At 36.1% G+C, this 24,647-nt stretch overlaps 1 protein-coding gene across 1 annotated transcript in view; it reads left to right on the top strand.

The window, feature by feature from the left end:
- Nucleotides 1–24,647, top strand: part of SULF1 (sulfatase 1) — a 96,068-nt gene that overhangs the window by 45,040 nt on the left and 26,381 nt on the right. The window contains exons 5-9 of the mRNA XM_044657973.1: nucleotides 3,013–3,163; nucleotides 4,332–4,507; nucleotides 6,152–6,280; nucleotides 6,546–6,602; nucleotides 7,456–7,585. Of these exons, the coding sequence (XP_044513908.1) occupies nucleotides 3,013–3,163; nucleotides 4,332–4,507; nucleotides 6,152–6,280; nucleotides 6,546–6,602; nucleotides 7,456–7,585 (643 nt within the window). The remainder of the gene's footprint in view (nucleotides 1–3,012; nucleotides 3,164–4,331; nucleotides 4,508–6,151; nucleotides 6,281–6,545; nucleotides 6,603–7,455; nucleotides 7,586–24,647) is intronic.

Genomic DNA, 24,647 nt, shown 5'->3' with positions numbered 1-24,647 from the left:
TGGAAGGAATCCTGGAGGCCCAATGCCCTCTTATAATGATGAAGAAATTGAGCTCCAGATATGTTAAGTGACTTGCCTAAAGTCACACCACTAGTAAAAGCAGAGCTGCGATGTTTCCAGGCCTCTGTTACAAATCCAGAACCCTTTCTTCCATGCTGATCTATAGCGTTAGAATATGTGGGAGTACTGAGAGTTTAATTTGTCTAGTCATGCAGTCAATATGTAATGCAGGCAGAACTTGTGGTTGGCTCTTTTTGGCTCTGAAGTTTGCCCTTTTTACCATGATGCTGCCTTTTTAGGAGGCATATTCTTTTAGTTAACATTATGACACTATGGCTTCTACTTGAGCAAGGAAGCTATCTCCTTGTACAGCAGAAATATAGAACTCCAACTGAAGTTATGCCCAAAGTGTTCCAAAACTGCGTATACTTTTTGTTCCAGCAATACCACTCTTAGGTTTATTTCCTTAGGTGATCAGGGAAAAAATGGAAAGAACCTGTATGTTCAAAGATATTTATAGAATTCTCTTTGTGTGGCAAAAGAACTGGAAATTAAGAGGTTGTCCATCAATTGGAGAATGATTAAACAAGCAAATGATTTTGATTGACTACTACAGTGCTATAAGAAATGACAAGCAGGTTAATTTTAGAAAAAATATGGAAATACCTACATGAAATTATGAAGAATGAGATGAGCAGAACCAAGGGAACATTATATACAGCATCAGAAATATTGTTTGAAGAATAACTTATGTATGCACACCTCCAAGAAAGAACTGATAAATAGAAACAAGCAAGACATAGTTTTATAGATACATATATCTTTCTGTTAAGTGATGTCTACCCTGTAGTGAGGAGAGAAGGGAAAGTAAGAGATATCTGGCAATTTTAATGTAACAAGCAAATTAATTAAATTGAAAAAGGAATTACAGGACTCTAGTTCATAAATGCTAAATTGTTAAAGAGACCAAAGAAATGGAGTAAGTTTCAAAAGAAGCATATATTAAAGTAATGAATGATCAACATTACTTACAGCAAGTATTTATAAGAACATATTTCAATTAATCAATCAATAAAAATAAATCCATCAATCAATAAACATTTAAGTGTCTACTATATGACAGGCACTGTCCTAATCACTGAGGATTCAAAGGAAGGCCAAAAGCTAGGCACTGCCCTTAAGAAGCCTACAATCTAATAAGTGAGATGGCATATATACATATATATATAAAATATGATATATATTTAAAGATTTATATGCATATATTCTGTATGTATATATGTGTTGCTATCATCAGATTGTATAAAATAATTAAAATCTATCTTAGAACTAATGTCCCATAAAGTGTCTCATATATATATATATTTATACACACACTGGATAAATAAGAAATAACTACAAGATAGAAGGCACTAGAATTAAAAGGGGTTGGAAAAAGACTTCCCATAGAAGTCGTGATATTTAATAGCTAATAAGAAATGAATGTCATATGATTTCATATTGTTATAAAACATTATTGACTTCATTATAGATGTTGAATATAAATGTGATTGTAAAAAAATGTGATTGTAGTCATATTACAGCATATGATGCAGCTTTTATCCAACAAACCCAAACAAATGTTTGAGTCAACAATATTTATCAAGTTTTCATTCACTTGCTAGGCTACTGGAAATGCAGAAATAAAAACAACACAGCCCCCTTGTTCTTGTGGAGATTAGAGCATAATGGGAAAGGCAAAGACATTTATCCAAGTAATGTTTGTGATAAGAAAAAAAAGAAGTCAAAAAGAGATGGGAGAAGTGTTAGGGAGATAGACCTACAGAAACTAACATGGAAGGGGTGTCTCCTGAGCTAAGCTTTCAAGGAAAAGAATCTTTCAACAGGGATGGGAAGGGAATCTATTCTAGGCAGAGATTAGCCTACGTGCAGCCAGGAGACAATGGCAGTAGGATGACATTAGGAAATGGCTGATAGTCAGTTTGGCTTTCCAGCCAAACAATGCAGATTATGAAATGTAGTCCTAAAAAAATAAGGCCAAAAAGGTAAGTTCTATCCAGATTGTGCATAATGAATATTAAGAGAATTGCATTTTAAAATGAGTGCATGTCAATTACAAGTTCTTATTTAAAAGTTGAAGTTGAAATGATTCCAGAGGTTTCAATGATGTTTTCAGCTGATGCTGATTTATCATAAATTAAGCTCCAACTGTATGTAAGGTCCTGGGGTAATGAAAAAAAAAGATAAATAACATAAGCTCCCAGTCCTTAAGGAGTGGATGGTTTAGGACAGTGATGGGCAAACTATGGCCTGTGGGCCAGATGCTGCAGCCTGACGTTATTCTTAATCTGAGGAATACAATGAGTAGGATACAATACAATGAAACTTTGAAAAGAGTTTCCTTAGAAACAGACTGACAGATGAGCATTTCCTTTCCTTTGGCCCCCTCTAAAAAGTTTGCCCATCACTGGTTTAGGAGGAAAGATAAGATATGTATATAAAAGTAGAATGTAAGAGGCAGCTAGGCTACCCAGTAGATAGAGCACCAAGCCTGGAATCAGGAAAAATTCTTCTTCTTGAGTTCAAATCTGTCCTCAGACACTTATTAGCTTTGTGACCCTGGACAACATACTTAACCCAACTTGCCTCAGTTTCTTCATCCATAAAATGAGCTGGAGAAGGAAATGACCAACCACTCTAGTATCTTTGCCAAGAAAACCCCAAATGGAGTAACAAAGAGACAGGCACAACTAAAATGACTGAAAAACAAAGCATGAGATCCAAGAAGGGAAAGAATTCTTCAGGCCAGAGGGATCCGAGTAAACTTCCCAGTGCAGTTTTCAGTATAACTTGTCAACTCCTCTAGGCAAAGACATAGTCTGGAGGAAAAAAATGATGTGTTAGTGATGCTTTAATTGCTTCCCATGAAAGATTATTTCATGACCCTTATTACTGAGTTTTTATAAGTGACTAAATATAAAAGTACACTGACTCCTTCCTGGCTATTTTCAGTACTCCCAGTTACAACTATGCACCAAATATGGATAAGCATTGGATTATGCAATACACAGGACCCATGCTGCCCATCCACATGGAATTTACAAATGTTCTCCAGCGGAAAAGGCTTCAGACTCTGATGTCAGTGGATGACTCTGTGGAAAGGGTAAGCACACAGAATCCCCAAGGATGCTTTCTCCTGTTTTCTCTCCTGCGTCAGCTGCCCTTTCCATCAAAATTGTCTGCTTTTTCATATTTTCCTTGCATTTCAGGATACTGATTTGTGAATGCCCTCCATATTGTCACTCACCCCCCACCTTTTTCCCATTCCCTAAACTCAGCTAGATGGCGGGTTTGTTCCTGGAAGACAGAGAACTCAACTGGTATGGACGACTTAGTAGAAAAAAAGGAATGGTTAAAAAAAGCTGAGACTGTTTTATTAAAATATCAGCCTGGGGGCAGTTAGGTGGCTCTGTGGTTTGAGAGCCAGACCAATCAGGAGATCCTGGGTTCAAATCTGGACTAATGCACTACCTAACAGTATGACCTTGGCAAATCACTTAACCCCTGTTGCCTACCCCTTACTGCTCTTCTGCCTTGGAACCAATACATAGTATTGATTTTAAGACAGAAAGTAAGGATTTGGAGGTTTTTTAATCAACTTTTTGAAGAGCTAGCCTCAGTCAGAAAGACTTAGAATCAAATCCTACCTCTAACACTATGTTAACTATAAGAATCACTTCATGCCTCTAGACCAGTGATTCCCAAAGTGGGCCCCACTGCCCCCTGGTGGGTGCTACAGCAATCCAGGGAGGGCAGTGATGGCCACAGGTGCATTTATCTTTCCTGTTAATTGCTATTAAAATTTTTAAAAATTTAATTTCCAGGGGGCTAAGTAATATTTTTTTTCTGGAAAGGGGGCGGTAGGCCAAAAAAAGTTTGGAAACCACTGATCTAGACAATTCTCTAAGACTGCAAGTCAAAAAGCAGGTATCATGCATTAATGGAGAATGTTTCCTCACTGGGAACTTCCAGTATTGATAAAATTATGGTTCTCTCCCTTCTCCACCTTGAAATAATATTTTTAACATAGCTTTTAGAAAATGATTGAAGTGTATATGACAGAAGTTGATGGTTTTGTTTATTACTCTCTTTTGTGCTCTTTGTATTTTTAACATGTTTGTATTGGCTAAGATCATGAAATCCATAATGAAAATGAATATTTTTTTTCCAAAAAAGAATTGGGTTAAAAAGGAAAAATTGTGGCAAAATCCTTTGGATGTTATGTTATGTCATTGCATTTCACTTCTACTTTTCCTTGTGATGTATTTCAGCTATATAATATGCTTGTGGAAACCGGAGAACTGGATAACACCTACATCATTTACACTGCAGACCATGGCTACCATATTGGGCAGTTTGGACTAGTCAAGGGGAAATCTATGCCATATGATTTTGATATCCGTGTTCCTTTCTTTATTCGTGGACCAAGTGTAGAACCAGGATCAATGTAAGTATTCTTTTGTTAATGACAAAAGTTATTATGACTTTGACTAATAAAAGTCTCAGTTCCAATTTCCTTTCATCAATAAAATTAGTATGTTCAGATTGTTTAAGTTAAAAGATAGGGATAAATATATTTTCCTATCACATTTCAAAATAACAGAGAAAAAGGAACATTATTAATAGTCAATCTTTGCATACTGAGAAGAACTCACACTTCTCACTCTGGTGATTAAAAAAGAAGTTAGAAGGGAAAAGATTCTTCAGAAAATGGATTCATGACTGTGTTTAAGTAGCAACAATCTTCATTTGTTTGATTTCACAATAGCCACTTTGTAATTCCTTGAAGTTTAGACCCCATATACTTATTTTTGAAATGTGTGTGAATTATTTGAGCAATAGGACAGTCTAGTGGGGAAAAAAGCACTGGGTAGACATCAGAAGATGGTGACTTAAGTTATCAGTAAGTATTAAGCATCTACTATGTACTTAAATTCTATTTCTACCATTAACTATGTAACCTTGGGTAAGCCACAGTGTCTCTGTCTCAATCTCCTCTTCTATAAAATGAACTGAAAGGGATGATTAAGGGTAATCCATATAGTCCCCTAATTTTTCAAATCACTAGCTTGATGAAGAAGGAACCCCAGAGGCCTCACAAATCAGCTAATCTAATCATCCCATTTTAGAGATGAAAGAAATTGAAGCCCGAGGAGAATAGACAACTTGTCCAATCAACAGTAAGCACAAGTGGGATGAGTAAATGAAAACATAGAAAGATCTCATGATAAACCCAATTCCCATTCTACTATATTATGTTGCTTCCTTTAGGGGTTATAGATTTAAATGATTTATGTTTTGAGAATTCATGGGGGTTATATCCTAAAGTAATTGTAAGCACTCTAGACTGCCTTAAAAGTGAGTTTCAGAATCTTTGATTGAGAGATAAGGTAGGAGAGGACCATATGCAACTTTGAAAGCATCTAGTTACCCTTTCACAGAATCTGGCAGCTCCATTTTGAAACCCTAGTTCTTCAAGAAAAGTCTTTGACTCCAAGAATTTTGAGAAGCCAGCACACATCCTGGAAAGGCCATATGCTTGACCTTGTCTAGGCTGCTAGCTCCATTAGAGAATGATGTTAATGAGGCCATGATCTCCTGTTTTGATCCCTTTATGGGTCAGTTAACTTTGCTCATTCCACAAACCACAGAGTTCAATCCTCACTCTTGCCAAATGCTTCATAAATACATCCACTTCTCACAATGGGGTCAAAAAAAGAGCATATGGATAGACTAAAGCCAATTCTTCATGCCTTCACATGGTTTTGTAAGAATCAAATAAGAGAATATATGTAAAGTAGTAGTGTCAAACTCAAGTAGAAATTAATCTCTACAATCTGCATGGTGATTTTGGAAACTAAAAATTACTATTATTTATGTTGTATTGCATTTTCATTTATTTTCTAAAAAATTTCCCAACTAATCTGGTTCTGGCCTCAGTCAACCAGGAGTTGTAAACCTCTGATGTAAAGCACTTTATAAATCTTCAACTACTAATACTGCTACTACTATGTTACTAGAAAAGCAACCTAAGTTGTTTGAACTCTTGATGGTGGGTGAATGGCTTTATCATCTAGCTGTTCCCTTACAGAGTGCCTCAGATTGTGCTGAACATTGACCTGGCTCCCACCATCCTGGATATTGCTGGACTTGATACTCCTCCCGATGTGGATGGCAAGTCAGTCCTCAAACTACTGGACCTAGAAAAACCAGGTAACAGGTGGGTCATTATCCTTTCCTACAAATAGTCTCGGTGTACACAAGCCAATCCACTGTGGCATGGAGAAAAAATCTAGCAAAATAAGGTCTTTCCATCAGTATCACCACAAACTCAGAATTTCTAAGTTGTATGTGAATAGTACATTTATAAAGTTACAGTTATGGTCCATATGAAGTGAGAGGTGCTTCTTTAAATAAACTGTTAAAACAATACATTGGAAATGACTTCCAGATGCCAACAGTAAATATTATTGTTTTGCTTTCAGGTTTCGAACAAACAAAAAGACCAAAATTTGGCGTGATACATTCCTAGTGGAAAGAGGGTAATTATTGGCTTTGGGGTGCTGATGGAAAACATTCTTAGCGGTCAGATCTACCTCTTGGGTGCTTTTTTTTTCATTTTCATTCAGCAAGGCTGCAGATTTTGTATTCCTAGTCACAAGGTTGAACCATTTCTAATCCTTTTCTGCTGACCAGCAAAGCAAGTTGGGTCCCTCATGACAGCTTTCCTGTAGCTGAATATTCAACAATAAATTCTCTTAATATGGGGTCTCAACCCATGTGTTGATTTGGATTATTTTTTGCCTGTAGTTCTTTGTTGCAAAAAATGAATTAGTCTTTCTGGTCATGACTCTCAAATCACTTTTATGGCAAAATTAAATCCATGTTTGCCTCCTGCTTGCACTCAAAGCCACATCTCCATTCTTCCAGATTCTGTTTCTTTGAATTACACTTTTAATAACTAAAATAGATTCCCAAATGCAATAGATATTCCTTTATAAAACCTCTGCTTTCCATCCATTTGATTCCATGCTTTGCTCTATTATGACATCAGTTCTCACAGATCAAAGCATTCAAATAATTACCTTTATTAGCACCACACTAGCTTAATAGACTAAAAAATTAAGCAATCTGAATAAAGCTTTTTAAAACTGTTACCATTTGACAAAGGTGACTCTAGTGAGCAGCTTTGCCATCCCAGAAGTTTTCTTGGTGCGTTGAGGTATATTTTTCATCTGAGCAGCTCACCAAATGCTGAACTTGGCAATACTACCTCTTTCAAATAGCTTTCTCTGAAGTTCCTTCCTTTTGATGAGAAGTGAGGTGGTAGGGTGGGCAGGAATCATAGGAGGTGGGAAAGACCACTTTTCTAATGCTTGTCCTTTTATGTCAAAGCAAATTCCTGCGCAAGAAGGAAGAACCCAGCAAAAATGCCCAACAGTCAAATCACTTACCCAAATATGAGAGGGTTAAAGAACTTTGCCAACAAGCACGGTACCAAACAGCCTGTGAACAGCCGGGACAGGTGAGTGTAAAGGAATGAAATTTATATTCACCAGTGCTTCATGGTAAAGAAAATTAAAATCTCACCCTCTTCTGGCCTCCACCCAGAAAAAAAAAACCTTAAAAATAAAGAAGCTCTATACATTTTAAATTTTTTTCCAATTGTCAAGCATTTATGGTTTTTTCTCTCTCTCTCTTTTCCATCCACTGTCCATTTGCTGGAGAAAAAAAAAAGAAAAATTCAAAATCTTATAACAGATTATTTAGTTAAGCAAAATGGATTCCCACGTCAGTCACATCTAAAAATGTGCTTTGCATTCTGCATATTATTCTGTCATCTTTCTGTCAGGAGACAGGCAACATTCTTCAACAGTCCTCCGGAATCTTAGTTGGTCATTATATGAATTAGAGTTCTCAAGTCTTTCAGAATTGTTGGTTTTCACAATATTGAAGTTCTAGTATACTTGATTCTCTTCACTTCAATCCATTATTACATAATAATCCTATGAGATTCTCTCAAAATGGCTTTCTCCATTTCTTATAAGACATTAATATTCCATTACAGTCATATACCAATTATGGGTAGCTTCTAGTTTCTACCCGTAGTTTCTACTTCTTTGCCACCACAAAAAAAAAAAAAGAAATGCTATAAATATTTTTATATATACAAGGCCTTTTTTGCTTTTAAAAATATCTTTGGGGTATAAGCCTAAAAGTTATATCACTGTTTAAAAGGACATGCAGAGTTTCATAACATTTGAAGCATAATTCCAAATTACTTTCCATAATTACTGAGCCAATTCACAGCCCCAATAACAGTGAATCTGTTTCACTGCAACCCCACTATCATGTATCATATTCTGTTTTGTCATCTTTACCAGTCTGTTGAGTATGAGGCATAACATTACAGTTGTTTTCTGTTTTATTTCCCTAATTAGTAATTTGTAGCATTTTTCATAATACAATAGCTAGTTTGGATGTCTTCCCTAAAGAATTACCTGTTCATATCCTTTGTTGTTGTTGTTCAGTCATTTTTCAGTCTTGTCCAATTCTTCTTGACCCCATTTGGGATTTTCTTGGCAAAGATACTAGAATGGGTTGCCATTTTCTTCTCCGGCTCATATTACAGTTGAGGAAATTGAAGCAAACGGGATTAAATGACTTGTCCAAAGTCACACAGCTAATGTGTCTGAGGCCATATTTGAACTCAGGTCTTCTTAACTCCAAGCTGGGCTCCCTATCCAATGTGTCACCTACTTGTCCCCATGGTCATATCCTTTGGCTGTTTATCAATTGGACAATGGTTCTCATTCTTATATTTTAATCAATTCCTTATATCTTGGAAATGAGACTTTCCTCAGAGAAATGTGCTGAAATGATTTTTTCCCAATCATTTGATTCCCATCTAATCCTAACTGTGTTGGATTTGCTTATGCAAAACTGTTTAAATCTATGTAATTAAAATTATCCATTTTATCTTCTGTGATCTTCTCTATCCTTTGTTAAATCATGAACTCTTCAGCCTGTACGTTGATTTGAAAATTAATTTCCTTGTTGTTCCTCTGATTTATTTATATGACCTTTTATATCTAACATAATCCATTTAGAGTTTATCTTATTAAAAGATTTGAGATGTTGATCTAATTCTAATTTCAGCTATGCTTCTCTCCAGTTTTCTAAGCAGTTTTTGTAAAATCATGACCTGGTACCTGGGGTTTGTGTGTTTATCAAACACTAGTCTACTAGGTTCATTTGTTTCTGTGTGTTGTGTACATAATCTCTACCACTGATTGATCTCTTTTTTATACTACTACCAAATTGTTTTGGTAATTATTTCTTTATTTTGTATCTTGAGTTCTAGCATAGCTAGACCTCTTTTCTCCCCATTTTTGTGCCTAAAAATGAATATCATCATTATTTTTATATAGGATAATCTCTTGGTAGTTAGAATTAATTTAGCTTTTATTAGCATTTCTATTGACTCTTCCTACTCATTAGCAAATATACCTTCCCCAATTATTTAGGCTTGTCTAAATAACTAGAGTAATGGTTTTAAATTGATTAAATAAAATGTGTAGAATTATAAAAGAAATCAGTTATATTGAAATCTAGTTATCAAGATTTTTTAAGCAAGCATATGGTTAAGGTTAAGAATTCCTGTTCTAATTTGTGTGTATATGTAGTGGTGTCTTCAGCAAACCTCATGTGTCCTTTTTTACTTAGAAGATTTCAGAGGACCACAATGCACAATCATATAATCATACAAGGCAAGTGACATCATATTACAAAAGCAACATCAGATTTTCCTGTTGGATAGGGTTGGCAAAAGTAGCTGTCAATTACATACAGGAGGAAAGACTGAAAGTGATCATTAGCGCTTAGGTCATTAGTGATTAGACATCATAAATTTCCAAAATTGTTATTTTTGTGTGTGGTTTGAAACAACTGTCATTTCATTGGGGATATAGAGAAGAGCTGGTGAAAAAAAAAACCTTTCTTAACAAAGCAGATGAGCAAATTCTCTGCAACTTTTAGTCTTGCAGAGTTTCCTAGAGTGCTAAGAGTTTATCAAAGTAAGTGTCAGAGATAGGATTTGAACATAGATCCTATAAATTCCAAACCCAGCACTCTATCCCTTTGCCATGCTGTCCTGATGAAAAGAACAATAATTGTTAAAATACATTTTGTTGTTGAATTGGGAGTGCCCAGATCCACTTAACCTTAACACCTACTGTTAAAGTGACAGGTAGAGGGGACAGCTGGGTGGCTCAGTAGATTTAGAGCCAGGGCTAGAGACGGGAGGCCCCAGGTTCAACTCTGACCTCAGACACTTCCTAGCTGTGTGACCCTAGGAAAGTCACTTGACCCCATTGCCTAGCCCTTATTGTTCTTCTGCCTTACAACCAGTATACAGTATTGATTCTTAGACAGAAGGTAAGAGTTTAAAAAATAAAGTGACAGGAAGAACTATGGATAATTAGGTACTCCTGTGATGGATTGGCATGGAGGTACTCTTAATCAAGTATCATTTTCATCAACGAGTATTTGTTAGTGTCCACCCTGCTTCTTGCACTTAACTAGGTGTTGGTTTTACAATTATAAAAGTGATATAGTCTCTACCATCAAGAAGCTTCCATTCTACATAATACTCACAGCAAAATGAGAAGTCACGGTCATTGTTTCATCAGCCAAAAAGGCTATCTATGTTGTAATTAGACTTAGTCTCTATTTTTGCCAAGGCCCATCCAGATTCTAAGTACTGAGAAGCTAACACACTGCAAGTGTCAGAAATATCTGTTTTCACAAGAGTCACACTGCATTATATTGAGTTTAAAAAAAAAAAAAAGATCATTGTGTTTTTTCAGCCAACCCCACCCCAACCACACACACACACACACACACACACACGAGGGCAGGCGCGCGTGCGTGCTTGTATTGGCTAAGAATACGAGGGACATGGATGCCATTGCATACGTGTGATGAGTCATTTCTCATCCTACATATACATAAATAATGAACTGCATTCTCACCCTGCTTTCTATGACTACTTGCCTCTTGCATATAAGGCTGGCTCTCTTTGAAGTCATTTAGAGTACTGCCACTGAAATAGATCCCCTCAGACAAAGCGGAGGGAAACTCAGACCACATAGAGTGCTAGTAAACCATTCATAGGTCTTAATTTTCAGGTAAGTTAGAAGGATGCTTTAACCTAATCAAGGCTTTGAGTTTGAGGTCTTCAAATATTCCCCTTGGTAATTAATAGATTTATACAATTTTTAAGTTGAAAAGAATTGCAGGTATTATCCCATCCCAACCTTCATTTCACAAAGGAAAGAAGCTATTCTGAATGTTAAAACTCTGCCAAACATCACACAGCTATATGGTGACTGAACCAAGATTAGAACCCATGTTCCTTTATTAGGTATCCAGAGCCTTTTATTTGAGGAGGGGTACTCCTATTATTATCCTATTGTGTATAATAAGACCCTATTTTATTTTGCTTCTATAGTTCTCTAGTAAGGCTGCTCTTAAAAAAAAACACTTAACACTTGACTTTAAGTGCTCTCTTCAATATCAGACATTAGAATTTTTCTTTTATGAGCCAACTTCTGCAAGAATGGTAATTTACTGTTATTCAGGAGTTTGTAATGTACTGTGTTAAATACATCTCATGCAAATTCATGTTCTCATTACTATTTTAGCACACTAAGTGGTAAGCATTATCATCATTTGGAAATAAGGTACAGTACGTATATTCCAGCATATAATTCTGCAAATGTCTTCATATGCCTGGTGCTGAAATTTTAATACATACCTTAAAGGCCAGCTGTGCTTTTAAAACCAAACAGTGGTGCTCTGCCATTACCTTCCCACTAGCCAGCTGAATGTTAACTATATTGTAAAATTCATTTTGCTCTTTTATAATTTCTTTCTACTCTTGTTTTTATCCTATAAACTGCTTTAATTTATCTCTTGATAAAAATTTCCTTCTGCTTGCATTATTTCATCACAGATTAGTCCAAATTCAATTTCAGTGGAAGTAGTGAAGGATTATTGATGTTTCCTTTGTAGAAGTCCCTAACTGTGCAGTAAAGAGGTGGCATATGGGACTGCATGTAGATTGTCCTTGCAGGGCTTCTGAAATGTGTCAAGATTGTGCCATCTCCTGCTAGAATGAGAACCTGAAGAATACACCCAAATTGCCTGGCGCCAATAATTCTTAATTCTACATCAAAGCTGCAGAAATCTCTGTGTGGAGTTGACTATTGTTTATTTAACCTCTGCCTCTACCAAGTCATTGTAGGGTCAGAACCTAACCAGAACTTCAATAAATTTCCTAGCAATACTCAAGCCTTAGCTGAGATTACATTAAAGTTCTTAAGATACAACCCCTAATCCATCATCCAATTTTTCAGAAGATTTTCATTCGTGCTTTCTGATGTTAATAATCCTCCTACCTGAATTTTGAGAGAACATCTTTCCTGGAATTTTTTTTTCCAGAATTAGATCACTCCCAAAAAAAGGAACCTCCATGTATTGTTCTGTCTCAAGGAAAAAGCTTTGACTGGAGACTTTCAGGGATTTATTCTCTTGACTGCTCTGATTATAGCTGGTTTACATCTTCTTTCTTCTCCTACTCCTAACATGCTGCCTTCATGCAGAGAACATGTTATTGGAGGAACTCAGCCACCTCTCTTCTCCGTGTTGTTACTTGCTCTCGTATGGAAGAGAAATTGACAGCATAGCCTCATTCTTTTTTCCTGCTAATCCCATAAGGGATAATCCCATGACTCATTAATATAGGTCCCCTCATGCCTGGCCACCTGGGGGCTGTTTAGTAGACAGGAAGCCATATCATGTTATCTACACCACCCTACCTGTCATTTCCATTCTTGAAAAACCAATAGGGAATTAAAATGTGCTAGAATCCTGAGGTACTTGGCACCGATCCCAGATTGCTTCCACAACATAGAAGCAATGGGCCAGGAAAAGCAGTTCAGACAATATGTACACATATGTTTGCATCACCTCCATAATCCTGAATCTACCTTGGAGGCTTCTGGGTTTGAAATCCCATCAATCAGTCACAATAGAACAGTGAACTTTTTCAGCACTTACATATACATAGAAAATTCCGTTTTGTAACAAAATTCCTTCCAATGTAATAGAATATCAAAGCTGGAAGAGACCTTTAAAATCATTTTATCTTTACCTTATATATGAGGAGGAGAGATGATTTGTTAATAGATAGTTAATGACAAAATCAGAGTTAAATCTAGGTTCCCAATGATGATAGTACAGCTTTAGAGTTGGAAAAAAAACCCATCAAAATTATCTATTCAAATCTTCTCATTTTATAGATAAGAAAATTGTGGCTCATATAGACTAAGTAAGTTGCCTGTGGTCACAAGGCTATTGAGTATTAGCAGCAGGATAGGAAAAGTCAGCACTTTCTACACTGTCCTATCCCATCTCTGCAAAGGTGAGATAAGCTCTGTTTTTTAGATTCTAGTATACAATGGAGTTTTTCTTGTGGATCAGGATCTAAAACACTGGCTAGAGAATCTGATGCCCAACAACTTAAAGGAACCTTGAAAACCAAATCCAATTTCTTCATTTCATAAATGAGGAAACTGAAGTCCAAAGGAGGCTAGGGCTCCCACAGGGTCCCATGGGTAACAAATAGATATTCCAGGACTTGATTATATGATTAAGGCTACATTTTCCTTCCAGAATCTAGGGTCTCAGAATTAGATTGTCTTTCAGCAAAGGTTGGATAACCATTTGTCAGGTATGTTGTCGAAAGGATCCTTTTTGAGATGTCATTTGAACTAGATTGATAACTTGGATCCCTTCCAGCACTGAAATTCTTTGATTCTAATATTCTGGAAGAAACTTTAGATACCTTTTGGCTCATCCCAAAGGTGACCAAAGGCCTTTTCTACAACATATCTGACAAGTGGTCATCCAACCTTATGTTAAAGATTCCCACTGTGGGAAAAATAACAACCTCCAAAGACAGCCAGCTCTTTGTACATTTAGATAGCTTAAACTCTTATGATTTTTTTTAAGTCATATATCAATTTACCTCTCTTCAACTTTTGAACATTTCTATGAATTCTGCCTTTCGGGAACAAATAGAACATGCCATAGAGAAAAGAGCACTTGGTTTGTATTTAGAGAACCTCAGCACATATAATCCTCATCTCTTTCTACATGGGTGACCATGGAAGCACCACTTTGGCACCATATTTCCTCATCTGTAAAATGAGGAGTTTGGATTAGATGATATCTGAAGTCTTTTCCAGCTTTATGAACCTGTGATCCAACAATTCTAAATTGAATCCCTATCCCACATAATGACCCTTCACATATAGGTAAAGACAACTCTTATCCATGACTTTATTTTTTAAAAAATCTTTTCCTTTAAGTCAAAAATGGTATTGTTTTTATAGAATTTGTGGTTTAAAAAATAAAAACAGTTCCCCAGAACATTGCATTGAATGCTCCTTTGGAATATCTTCGCTGGGATATTTCTTGGTGTTTTGGAGTATTGTTAACCCTGTAAGTAGTATTAAGCTTTTTAAAAATTGTATGTAAAATCCCTTCCCCTAACCCTTGAGATGTGATTTTTTAAAAAAGCATTATTTCCTCAGATCTCAAGCTAGGCATCTTCATTTCATTTGATGTGTCCTTTTTTGGAATGAACTCAAGACCCCCTCCAATTCTGGTTGCCCTTCTGAAAACATGGTGTCCAGAATGGAACCCAATACCCCTGTTGTGGTCTGAACACATTTAAGTGGAAGTTACTAAAAAGGGAGCATTCCTGCGTATGGCATATTCATTTTTGTATAAATCAGCAAACATTTATTAAGTGCCTACTATTTATACCTTCTTTTGTTTCATATTTTTAAAAAAAAAAACCTTACTTTTCAGTCTTAGTAACAATTCTAAAATAGACTGGCAAAGACTAAGCAAATGGAGTTAAGTGACTTGCACAGAGTTGTTGTTGTACGTTGTGTTGTTGTTGTTCCATGACCTCTTCTTGTTATTTTTCAAGTCTAATTTTTAGATTGTCTGAGGTCAAATTTGAACCCATGTCCTCCCAACTCCATTCCTGGTTTTCAATACACTGAACCACTTAGCTGCATCCTTTATTTCATATTTATGTTAATAAATGCCATATATTTTCACTGAGCCCTCAAGATGCTTTTTGTTTGACTTTGTGTCATGATTATTATCGATATAGCAACAATTTTTCTATTTAAAAAGTTAAAAGAAGTTCAACCATTGATCCAGCTGCATATAATAATGTAAAGGAAGTTAGAATGTAGCTTGTTAGGTGTTGTCTGGTTTGGCTTGCAGATCTATGTTCTCATGAAACAATGACTGTACGTTTGTAAAGGTCAGTTTTATGACCAGCTGCAGAGCATGAATAAAAACACGTATACCCATAAAAGCTGCCTGAAACCAGGAAACTGTTGGCCAGAAGTCTACAGCCTGATTCCAGACCCTCACTGAGCTCTAGTTAAAACTACAGTGTGACATATAGACATTTCTGTGGGCTCTGGCTGCTCTCATTTCACAGAAGGAACTCAGCCTCCTCCATATCCACACCCTCAGTCTCCTTACTGTCAAAAGTGTCCACTGCTCACTTTTTCATCCATGCATTCACATTGGTTCCCCTGCCTGATATCCTCTCCTCTATCTTCTGTGGCTTCACATTTTAAAACAAATGTTTATTAATGCCTTTTGTTTTCACACTACCTACATTTTCTCCTGCATCCCTTCCCATTCCATATTCTAATGAATGTCTCCTCTTTAAAGACCTAGGTCAAATTCTTGTTCTTCAGGACAGGAGACCAAAAGTCAGTTGAAAGAGCAGAGGGACTTCTCCCAAACTGCTGTTTGGTCTCCTGCTCTTCTTCCAATGTTCTGTGTCCCCAAGAATCTTTCCTTGCCTCCGTTCTCACATATATAAACTATGTCTTTCTTATATTTATTTGTCAGTTCTTTCTTTGGACATACAAGTTATCAAGAACATTTCTGTTGCTACATATAATGTTCTCTTGATTCTGCTTATTTCTTCATAATTTCATGTAGTTCTTTCCCTGTTTTTTTAATTAACCTGCTCCTCATTTCTTATGGCATAGTAGTATTCCACCATAATCATATGACACAACTTATTTAGCCATTCCCTATTTTATGGACATTCCCTTAATTTTCACCTAAGGTCCCTTCCAACATGCAGTCTATAATACTATGATTTTCTGCATATTTTTTGTCCTTGGGGACACAAAGTGTGCATATCCTATGCATCTAGATTCCCTACATTATCTAGCTCAATATATTATTCTTATTTATTAATCATTAGGCTTGTCAAGATTAAATTATCCCGATGATCATACAAAATTACTTTTAACATTCCTTCCTGATCAAAGATATTATGGAGAGGCACTCAAAGAAATACTTGTCCTAATCTTATAACCATAATATTTAGAGTCTAAAGGAATCTTAAAGACCAAATCCAATTCCTTCGTTTCATATATAAGGAAATTGAAGTCAAAAGGAGAATAGGACTTATCCAAGGTCCTACAGGTGATAAGTACATATACCAGAGTTGAGCCCAGTTCTTTGGGCTCAAAATCCAGTGTTCTCTCCAAATCCATTCTAACACATGATCTTTTAAAAAATAGTCTAGATTTTTATTTTTGCATTTTAGTCATATTTTCCTGATATAATACCTATAAATATAAGGATCTCCTGCTAGTATTATATAACAATTTACATTTTTTGAACCTTTAAAGGAAAATCTCTTTACTGATCTACTGCTGACCATCTCTTTTTTTTTTCCTTACTTGATCCAGATTCCAAGGCTGAGAAACCAATACTCTCTTCCAACTTCACTGATTATCTCATACCTTGAACTCTTTCCCTCCTTATCTCTACTTCCTGTCTTCCTGGGCTTCATCCAAGTCTCAGCTAAAGACCTACCTTCTGCAAGAAGCCTTTCTGGAAGAATAACCCTTAAGCTTCTGCTTTCTTTCCGAGACCACCCCCAATTTGCTATTGTCTTCTCCTTTAGACTATAAGCTCCTTAAGAACATAGTCTGTTCTTTGTCTCTCTTTGCATGCTCACTGCTTATCATAGTGCTTGGCACAAAGCAAGTGCTTAATAAATGCTTGTTGACTGATCCATTGACAATAGTAACATTAACAACAGTAGTGGTTGTCATTGCCATTGCAGTAGTCATAGTGGTAGTAAGTGAGTAACAGACAATTATATACCTCCTAAAGTTTGCAAAGGGCTTTAGGAATTTAATATTTTAGTAACTTTTCTTCTTGATAAATCACTGCTCACTAAATTAAAATCCACTAGTGCTTATTAGACATATTTTATTCCATTTCATTCTCATGGCATCCCTGTTAGTAAAAAAATGAACTATTATTATTACAAGCTTTAAAGAAACAAAGAAAACAGAGAAGTCAAATTATTTACCTGAACCTATACAGTCAATAACTGGGCAAAGGCAAGAATCTGGTTCTTCTAACTGTCCACTTATTGATCATTCTATAATTTGCATCAAGTTAGTCAAGTTGTGTAATAATAAATATGATTGCATTGATAAAATACATGTCCATATCTATGAACAAAGTATCATTTCATTTCCAGTTGAATTTAAGCAATACTTTATTTAACAAAACTCCAGCATAGCCAGAGAATTATGGCAACCCTTTGAGTTCTATGAAAAATCAAGATCTCAAAATATTTGAATGATAACTCAACTCTGATAAGATGAAACCGAAAAAAAGAATAGGGGTTATAAGGTCATTAATATAGAACTGAAAAAGTCTCCAGAGGCCAGCTAATCTAACTTCCCATTTTATAAAGGAGAATATTTAGGTCTGGGGAAGTTTAGTGACTTACCCAGGGTGTGTGTGTGTGTATATATATATTTGTTTGTTTGTTTATCTGAAGGAGTTGAGGCTATGTTCTTTAACTCCAGCAGTCCAGTGTGGGGGAGACATGGCTATCAACAGTCAGCCCACATTCGGAATACTTTGTTCAGTTATGTTTGCTGTAGTTTAGAAAAGATATTGTTAATTTGGAATATTCCCAGAAAAGGGAAGCCAAGATGGTGAAAGAATTATAGACTAGACCATTTAAGGCTGGCCTGGAGAAGAGAAAGATTACAGCTGTTTTATTAGAAAGTTTAAGCATTTGAAAGATTCTCATGTAGAACAGTAATTAGACTTTTTCTGCTTGTTCAACAAGGTCAAAACCAGAAATTGTGAAGTGAAGTTACCAAAGAATGTTTAGCTTAACATGACTAAAAACATCATAATTTGAGCTGTTCGTAGTAAAATACGTTTGAGAAGGTAATAGATTTCCTATCACTGGAGGTTTTTGGCCAGAAATCAGATGGCAACTTATTAGAGCTGTTATGGAAGGCATTCGTACCTGGGGACAAGTTGAACTAGCTAGCCTCTGAGATCATTTTTGTTTTGAAGTTCTGTGATTCTTTGAGATATTTGTAAAAAGATTTGTAAGTATTTTTGCTTCATTTGACAATAAACCATCCCCAAGTCTTAAGCATGGAATTCTGGAGTTCCCTATTTTTGTTGAGGGCTAGACAAGGCATCCTTCAGTAGTCCCTTAGGTTATAACTTTGATATTCTATTCTTTCCTCTCCATAGCTCTACATACTCCATCATCTGCAAAGTGTTGTAGATTCTGCCTTTACACTATCTTTTTTTAATATTTTATTTTTTCCCCAATTACATGTAAAAACAATTTTTAATATTTGTTTTTCAAAAAAAATTATTTCCAAATTGTCTCCCTTCCTCTTCTCCCTCCTCCCTGAGATAATAAACAACCTGATATAGACTTTATATGCTTTCAAATATATCTTGTATCCATCCTTTCTCTCTAACTGCAGTCCAACCACTTGGATTTAGGCCTGTGTTAGCAAACCTATGGCATGTGTGCCGGAGTGGGGCTGTTCCCCTCCCCCTTTCCATCTCACTTAAGGACATTTTTTCCCTTCACCTTTCCCTCTGCCCAGCAACCCAAAGGGAGAGCTTCCTCCCTCTGTCTGGGGTAAATTTTAACTCGCATGCAGTGTGAGATGCAGTTTGGGCACTCAGTCTCTAAAAGGTTCACCATCACTAAGTTAGGCCCTCTTCACCTCTCACAAATTCTTCAGCTCAGAAATTAAAGTTTTTCTCTATCCTGACTCCAGCCTAACTTTGAAGGCTTATTTCATTTTACTCTACTTTATGTAATCTGCTCTTTAGCCAAAGAAGGTTTATTGTTGCTCCCTGAATTCAGTATTCTCTCTCCTTCCACTGCACCTTGAGAAAGATTGCCTCCTGCGCCCACCTCCAAGTCCTCCAGCCCGCATTAATGGAATTTTTCTTTCCTCATCTCCATTTAGAATCTCTATCTTCCTTCAAGGTATAGATCATGTGTTACTTTTCATGGAAAACTTTTCCTGATGTTCCCTTCCCTCTATTTTTTCATGTTTTCTCCCTTCTCAAATGATAATGAATTTTTATGTGTGTGTATATGTGGTGTGTGTGTTTACATTTGCACTTCCTAATTAAGTTCCTTCTAGGTAGGGACTTTTTGTTTCATTTTGGTTTGGGACTCACCAGAATACGGGAATGTATCTTGCACAAAGTATTATTATGGGACCATAAAAACTGTCTATTGGATAATGTCTGTCCCTCTATTCCTCATTCCTCTCTTCCTCAATAATTGATTGTGATAAATCAACCAAAATACAAATGTTGAGTACCTTTTGTATGCTCTGCATATTTTGTATGTTCTATCCCTTTGGTGGAGGGGCAAAAGGGTGTCAAAAGTCTTAACCTTAAAGTACTTTGTAAGTGTGAGTTAACATATTTAATGATAATAACTGAGCACCCAGAAAATGATCTTATTTACTAATACTTTTTCTAGTTATAGAAAGCAGTATTTTGTCCACCTGTGTAGTTGTCTGCAGAACATTAATTACAAAAGAATAATAGTAGGATAGTGTCTTGTACCAGTGCAATTTCTAGATGACCTCTATCTAAAAGTTGAAAACAATAAGATAATTGTAAGAAAAAAAGGCACACACTCCCATTGTGTATAAGTTCCAGTCTATGTTGGGAATATAAAACTTAAATGAAGCAATATGAGTTTTTAAAGTATATACAGTAGAGTGAAATTGTGTTCATGTGATATTTTAATGAAGAATAGAGGAGCCATTACTGTCCTACTGAAGGAGCCTGACATGAACTCTCTTCTCCATCTCTGTCTCTTCAAATCTCTAGTTTACTTCTCTGAGTGTGGAAGTGAGTATGAATGGGAGGTGGACGGGAGGTTTTCCCCTAATAGAATGTCAATTCCTCAAGAATAGAGATTATTTTGCCTTTGTCTCTAGCACCTAGCTCAATGCTTCGCACATATTAGGCACATAAATACTTGGTGCATGCATGAAGGAAGGGAGGAAATATGTAACAAGATTTAAGAGCCAAAAACGACATTAAAAATTGTTTCATGCAATCCACTCACTTGAAAATTAAAAAATCAATAAATAGATATACAAATGGGTTAAATAATACTTGGAGAAAGTCATTTGTCCAAAGTCACCCACAGTCAGGATCAGAACCTGGCTTTAAGCCCCATGGTCTTTCTACTGTATCATACAAAAAGGCAACCTACAGAATCATTCATTCAGTCCAACCCAAAGGGCCCATCATTCTACACATATTACATATACTTGAATACTACTGGCTCATCTAATATCCTTCTATATTACAGGTTTTTAGAGGATAAAATCCATCTCATTGCCACTGGCTCATTATTTTGCCATCTCTCATTCTGGGTTCTAAAACTAAGGTTAAATGCTGCTATTTCTTCATAAATTATAAAAATTGCGACATCTAACCAATTAGCATCAATTAACATCTTAATGCCTAATTTTTTAAAACATTATTTTTTTCATAACCCTTACTTTCTGTCTTAGAATCTGTATATGTTCCAAGGAAGAAGAATGGTAAGGGCAAGACAGTTAAGGTTAAGTGAGTTTCCCAGAGTCATAGAAAGTGTCTGAGGCCATATTTGAAACCAGCACCTTCTGTTTTCAGACCTGGCTCTCTAGCCACTGAGCCACATAGCTGCCCCTTAAAAATCACTTATTAAAATAACTGGGGAGGATGTCTTTTCCCATAAGCTTTTGCTTTACTTTCTCTCCAGCAAAGCATTCTCCTAGGCTTAAAGAAACATCAGTGGTCCTGGCTATATAACTTCTCAAACAGTGTAACAAGTGACAAAACAAAGAAAAATAATAATTTACAATGTCATCTAAGAGAAAGATCAAAGCCCGAGTAACTTCAAACCATTATTGCTATTGTTAGACTTTTCAATTCTAGAAGCTTAATTTCGCCATTCAGATCTCTTGTTATAGCAGCTGAAGTCTCTCGAGAAAACATTTCTTCCCTAGAGAAAAGTTATATTCAATCAATCAAGAAAGAAAAGTTTTCTTAACCATTTCCCCCTGTACCTCAGTTTCTCTGAAGTCATCCAAGTTAAAACAGGTTCTAGAAGAAAATCTTCTCACTAAAATGACAGACAACTAAACTATAGCTTCCCTAAGATTTTATTCTCTCAAGTACAATAGTCTTTTCCAAAGTTTCTGTGGGAAAGGCTAGTAAAGCTATTGATACAAATGTAAGAACTCTTAGTCAATTACAAATGAGATTTTCACAGCCTCTAAAAATTGTTTTGTTTAATCTCTGGTGATTCTCTCAAAGTTTTTATATAGAATATTGAGGTAATAATAGGAATTGCTAAAGCATCCTAGAACTTCAGACATGCATCAGACTTCACTGATTCTTCCTTTCCTTTCCTTTTTTCCATTTTAACTAAACACACATATAAATCATCAACATCACTATTCATTTTAATTCAGAATCTAAAATATAGCCTGCCCCAAACTCAGACTTCGCTTTTGTTTGGTATGTTTGCCAATGCCAAGGACAGTGCCAGACATAAGGTGTGGTTAAAAACCAACTATTCAGAAAGGAAACACCCTTTTCCTTCATCTGTATCCAGTAAGAAATCAGTGAGGCATTTTGGCTAAGAGTAAAATGCAGACTTGATTTCAAATGGGCCAAGTCTAAAAGTTCTGCCTACACCTTTGTGTTGAACAGGAATCTACTTGTATCCTTAGTCCTTTCAAGTCAAAGGCCAGGGAGAATTTTCAAGTGCATAGTAGTTGGAGTCTTCTTTATATTTGATTTCACTTCAATTCAACAAACATTTAACACATGCCTACTGTGTACAAGACAAAATCAAGATGTGTACCTGTCTTCCAAAGGAACCAGGCTCCTGATTTTAAAGCAACAAGAGTGGGCAGATTTCTTTGTCTTCTACATATATGAATCTACCTTCAGATTTCTCGAGACTATGAATAGTGTACTCACTGTTTTCATGAATTCATGTAACGACATTTACGATGTGCAACACATACTTTGAGCAGATCTTTAGAGGATAGCCCAGGGTCATTGAGAGGTTGAGTGACTTGCCAAGGGTCAGTCAATCAGGATGTGTGAGAGGAATGACTTGAACCAAGATTTTTCTCCCCATCTTAGCAGGATGCCTCTTAAAGTTCTTTGTCTGTTACCTTAGCAACTTTCTAAGACTATAAACTGCAAAGCAGGCATAGACCTGAATTAATAAAAGTTTTCTCATCAGGAGTTGCCTTTACCAATGAAATCATAGGTTAGGAATAAACCCCAAAAAATGCTGCTTTGGAATAAGACTTAATTTGAAGACTCTGCTCAGTTTTCAGAGGTCCAAAGTTAATTATCTTACTCATTCCCTTCTTTATAAGATGGAGAATTTTTGGCATCAAGAATGTTCAAAACAATATAAGTTCCTTGAGGTCCAAGACTGTTTTACTGATTTTTGCAACATTTGCATCTAGGAGAGTACTGCTAACTTTTTCCATTATTTGAAAAATTGTGTGACCAGGATAGAGAACGTTACCACCAGCAAAGAGAAAGCAGCAATATTGTCTTGGAATCATTACCATTAGCACTAACAACTAGCCTTTTCTTTCTCCATATCAATCCTTCTCAAGAATAAGACTTGGAGTTATATAAACAATAAGTCTTTAAGAGGCAAAATACTTCCTGAACCTCCTCAGGTATTATCTTTCACTTTGAGTCCAATTCTGTTTAAAATCATAGAATCATTCCATAATTCTTGGGTCCATTAAGCCCTCCAGAACATCATAGAACCATATCTATTTTCCCAGTGATCTAGAGTTTGAGTCTAGTCTCTAAAAGTTTCCCTGACAGTCTAATACTTCATGATGTTGTCCCCAGGAGTGCTAAGCCATTGCCTCCTATTTCCTAGGGCTTCCTGAGTCATTGCTTGCCATATGGTGCGCATTGCCTTTTGTCATGAGAGCAAAGCCATCTGCCAAATCCCAGAAAGCCTTGTTCCAGATCAAATTAGTTTAGCTTTAGAAATTGCAAAACTGTCCCTTTTCTGTAATTGGGCTATAACAGCCATAGCCAATTTAAAAGTTTGACTAGTCCAGGTAGTCCATTCTTCCCAGATTCACATTCCACAGATGGAGAAGTAGAATAAGTTCGATAGAGGACAATTTGGAAGATCCCATGAAATAACTCCAATGGTGAAGACTTGATTGAATACACAAGACTCAAGAAACAGTGGGAAATATTTAAAGCTGACATAGTATATTCATCATCTAAGACTTAGGAAAGTATCTGTAGCAAAGCATGATTAAGAGTTAGAAACAAGAGGACACAATTATAGCTCCCCATTTAAGTCTCTCAAGAAGATGGAACATACCTCTCTTAAGATATTGAAGGGCCTGGTTATGCAAAGTTGAGGAGTGGGTACAAGAAATAGCAAAAGAAAACTTGATCTGTTTTCTAAGAGCCAGGATAAATGAAGGTTAGCTCTTCCTGTGATGTACTCTGATAGCATTCATCTCTACTTCCTTTCCTGACTAACATTATTAATTCTGAAATAGAGAACAAAGGAGCTTTGTTTTCTAGTTATTTTTTTCAGTCATGTATGACTCTTTTTACCTCTTTTGGGTTTTCTTGGCAAAGAAATTGGAGTGATTTGCCATTTCCTTCTCCAGCTCATTTTACAGATGAGGAAACCAAGGCAAACAGCATTAACTAACTTACCCAGGGTCACACAGCTAGTAAGTGTCTGAGACCAGATTTGAACTCTTAATTCTTCAGTAAAAAACAAAGGAACTTTTTTAAAAGTTATTTTCTAATTACATCTGACTCTTCCTGACCTCTTTTGGGGTTTTCTTGGCAATGATACTGGAATGGTTTGCCCTTTCCTTCTCCTACTCATTTTACAAAGAAGGAAACTGAGAAAAATAGGGTTAAGTAAGCTACCTAGAGTCACAAAGCTTGTGTCAAGAGGCCAGATTTGAACTCAAGAACATGAGTCTTCCTGACTCCAGGCACCCTAAACTCTATCCAGGGCCTCCTAGGAATAGGGTTTATTTTTGTAAAGGAAAATGATTTATTGAAAC

This window comes from Gracilinanus agilis, chromosome 1 (genome assembly GCF_016433145.1).
Source record: "Gracilinanus agilis isolate LMUSP501 chromosome 1, AgileGrace, whole genome shotgun sequence".
Taxonomy (NCBI): domain Eukaryota; kingdom Metazoa; phylum Chordata; class Mammalia; order Didelphimorphia; family Didelphidae; genus Gracilinanus; species Gracilinanus agilis.
This window is presented reverse-complemented; position numbering and strand designations above follow the sequence as displayed.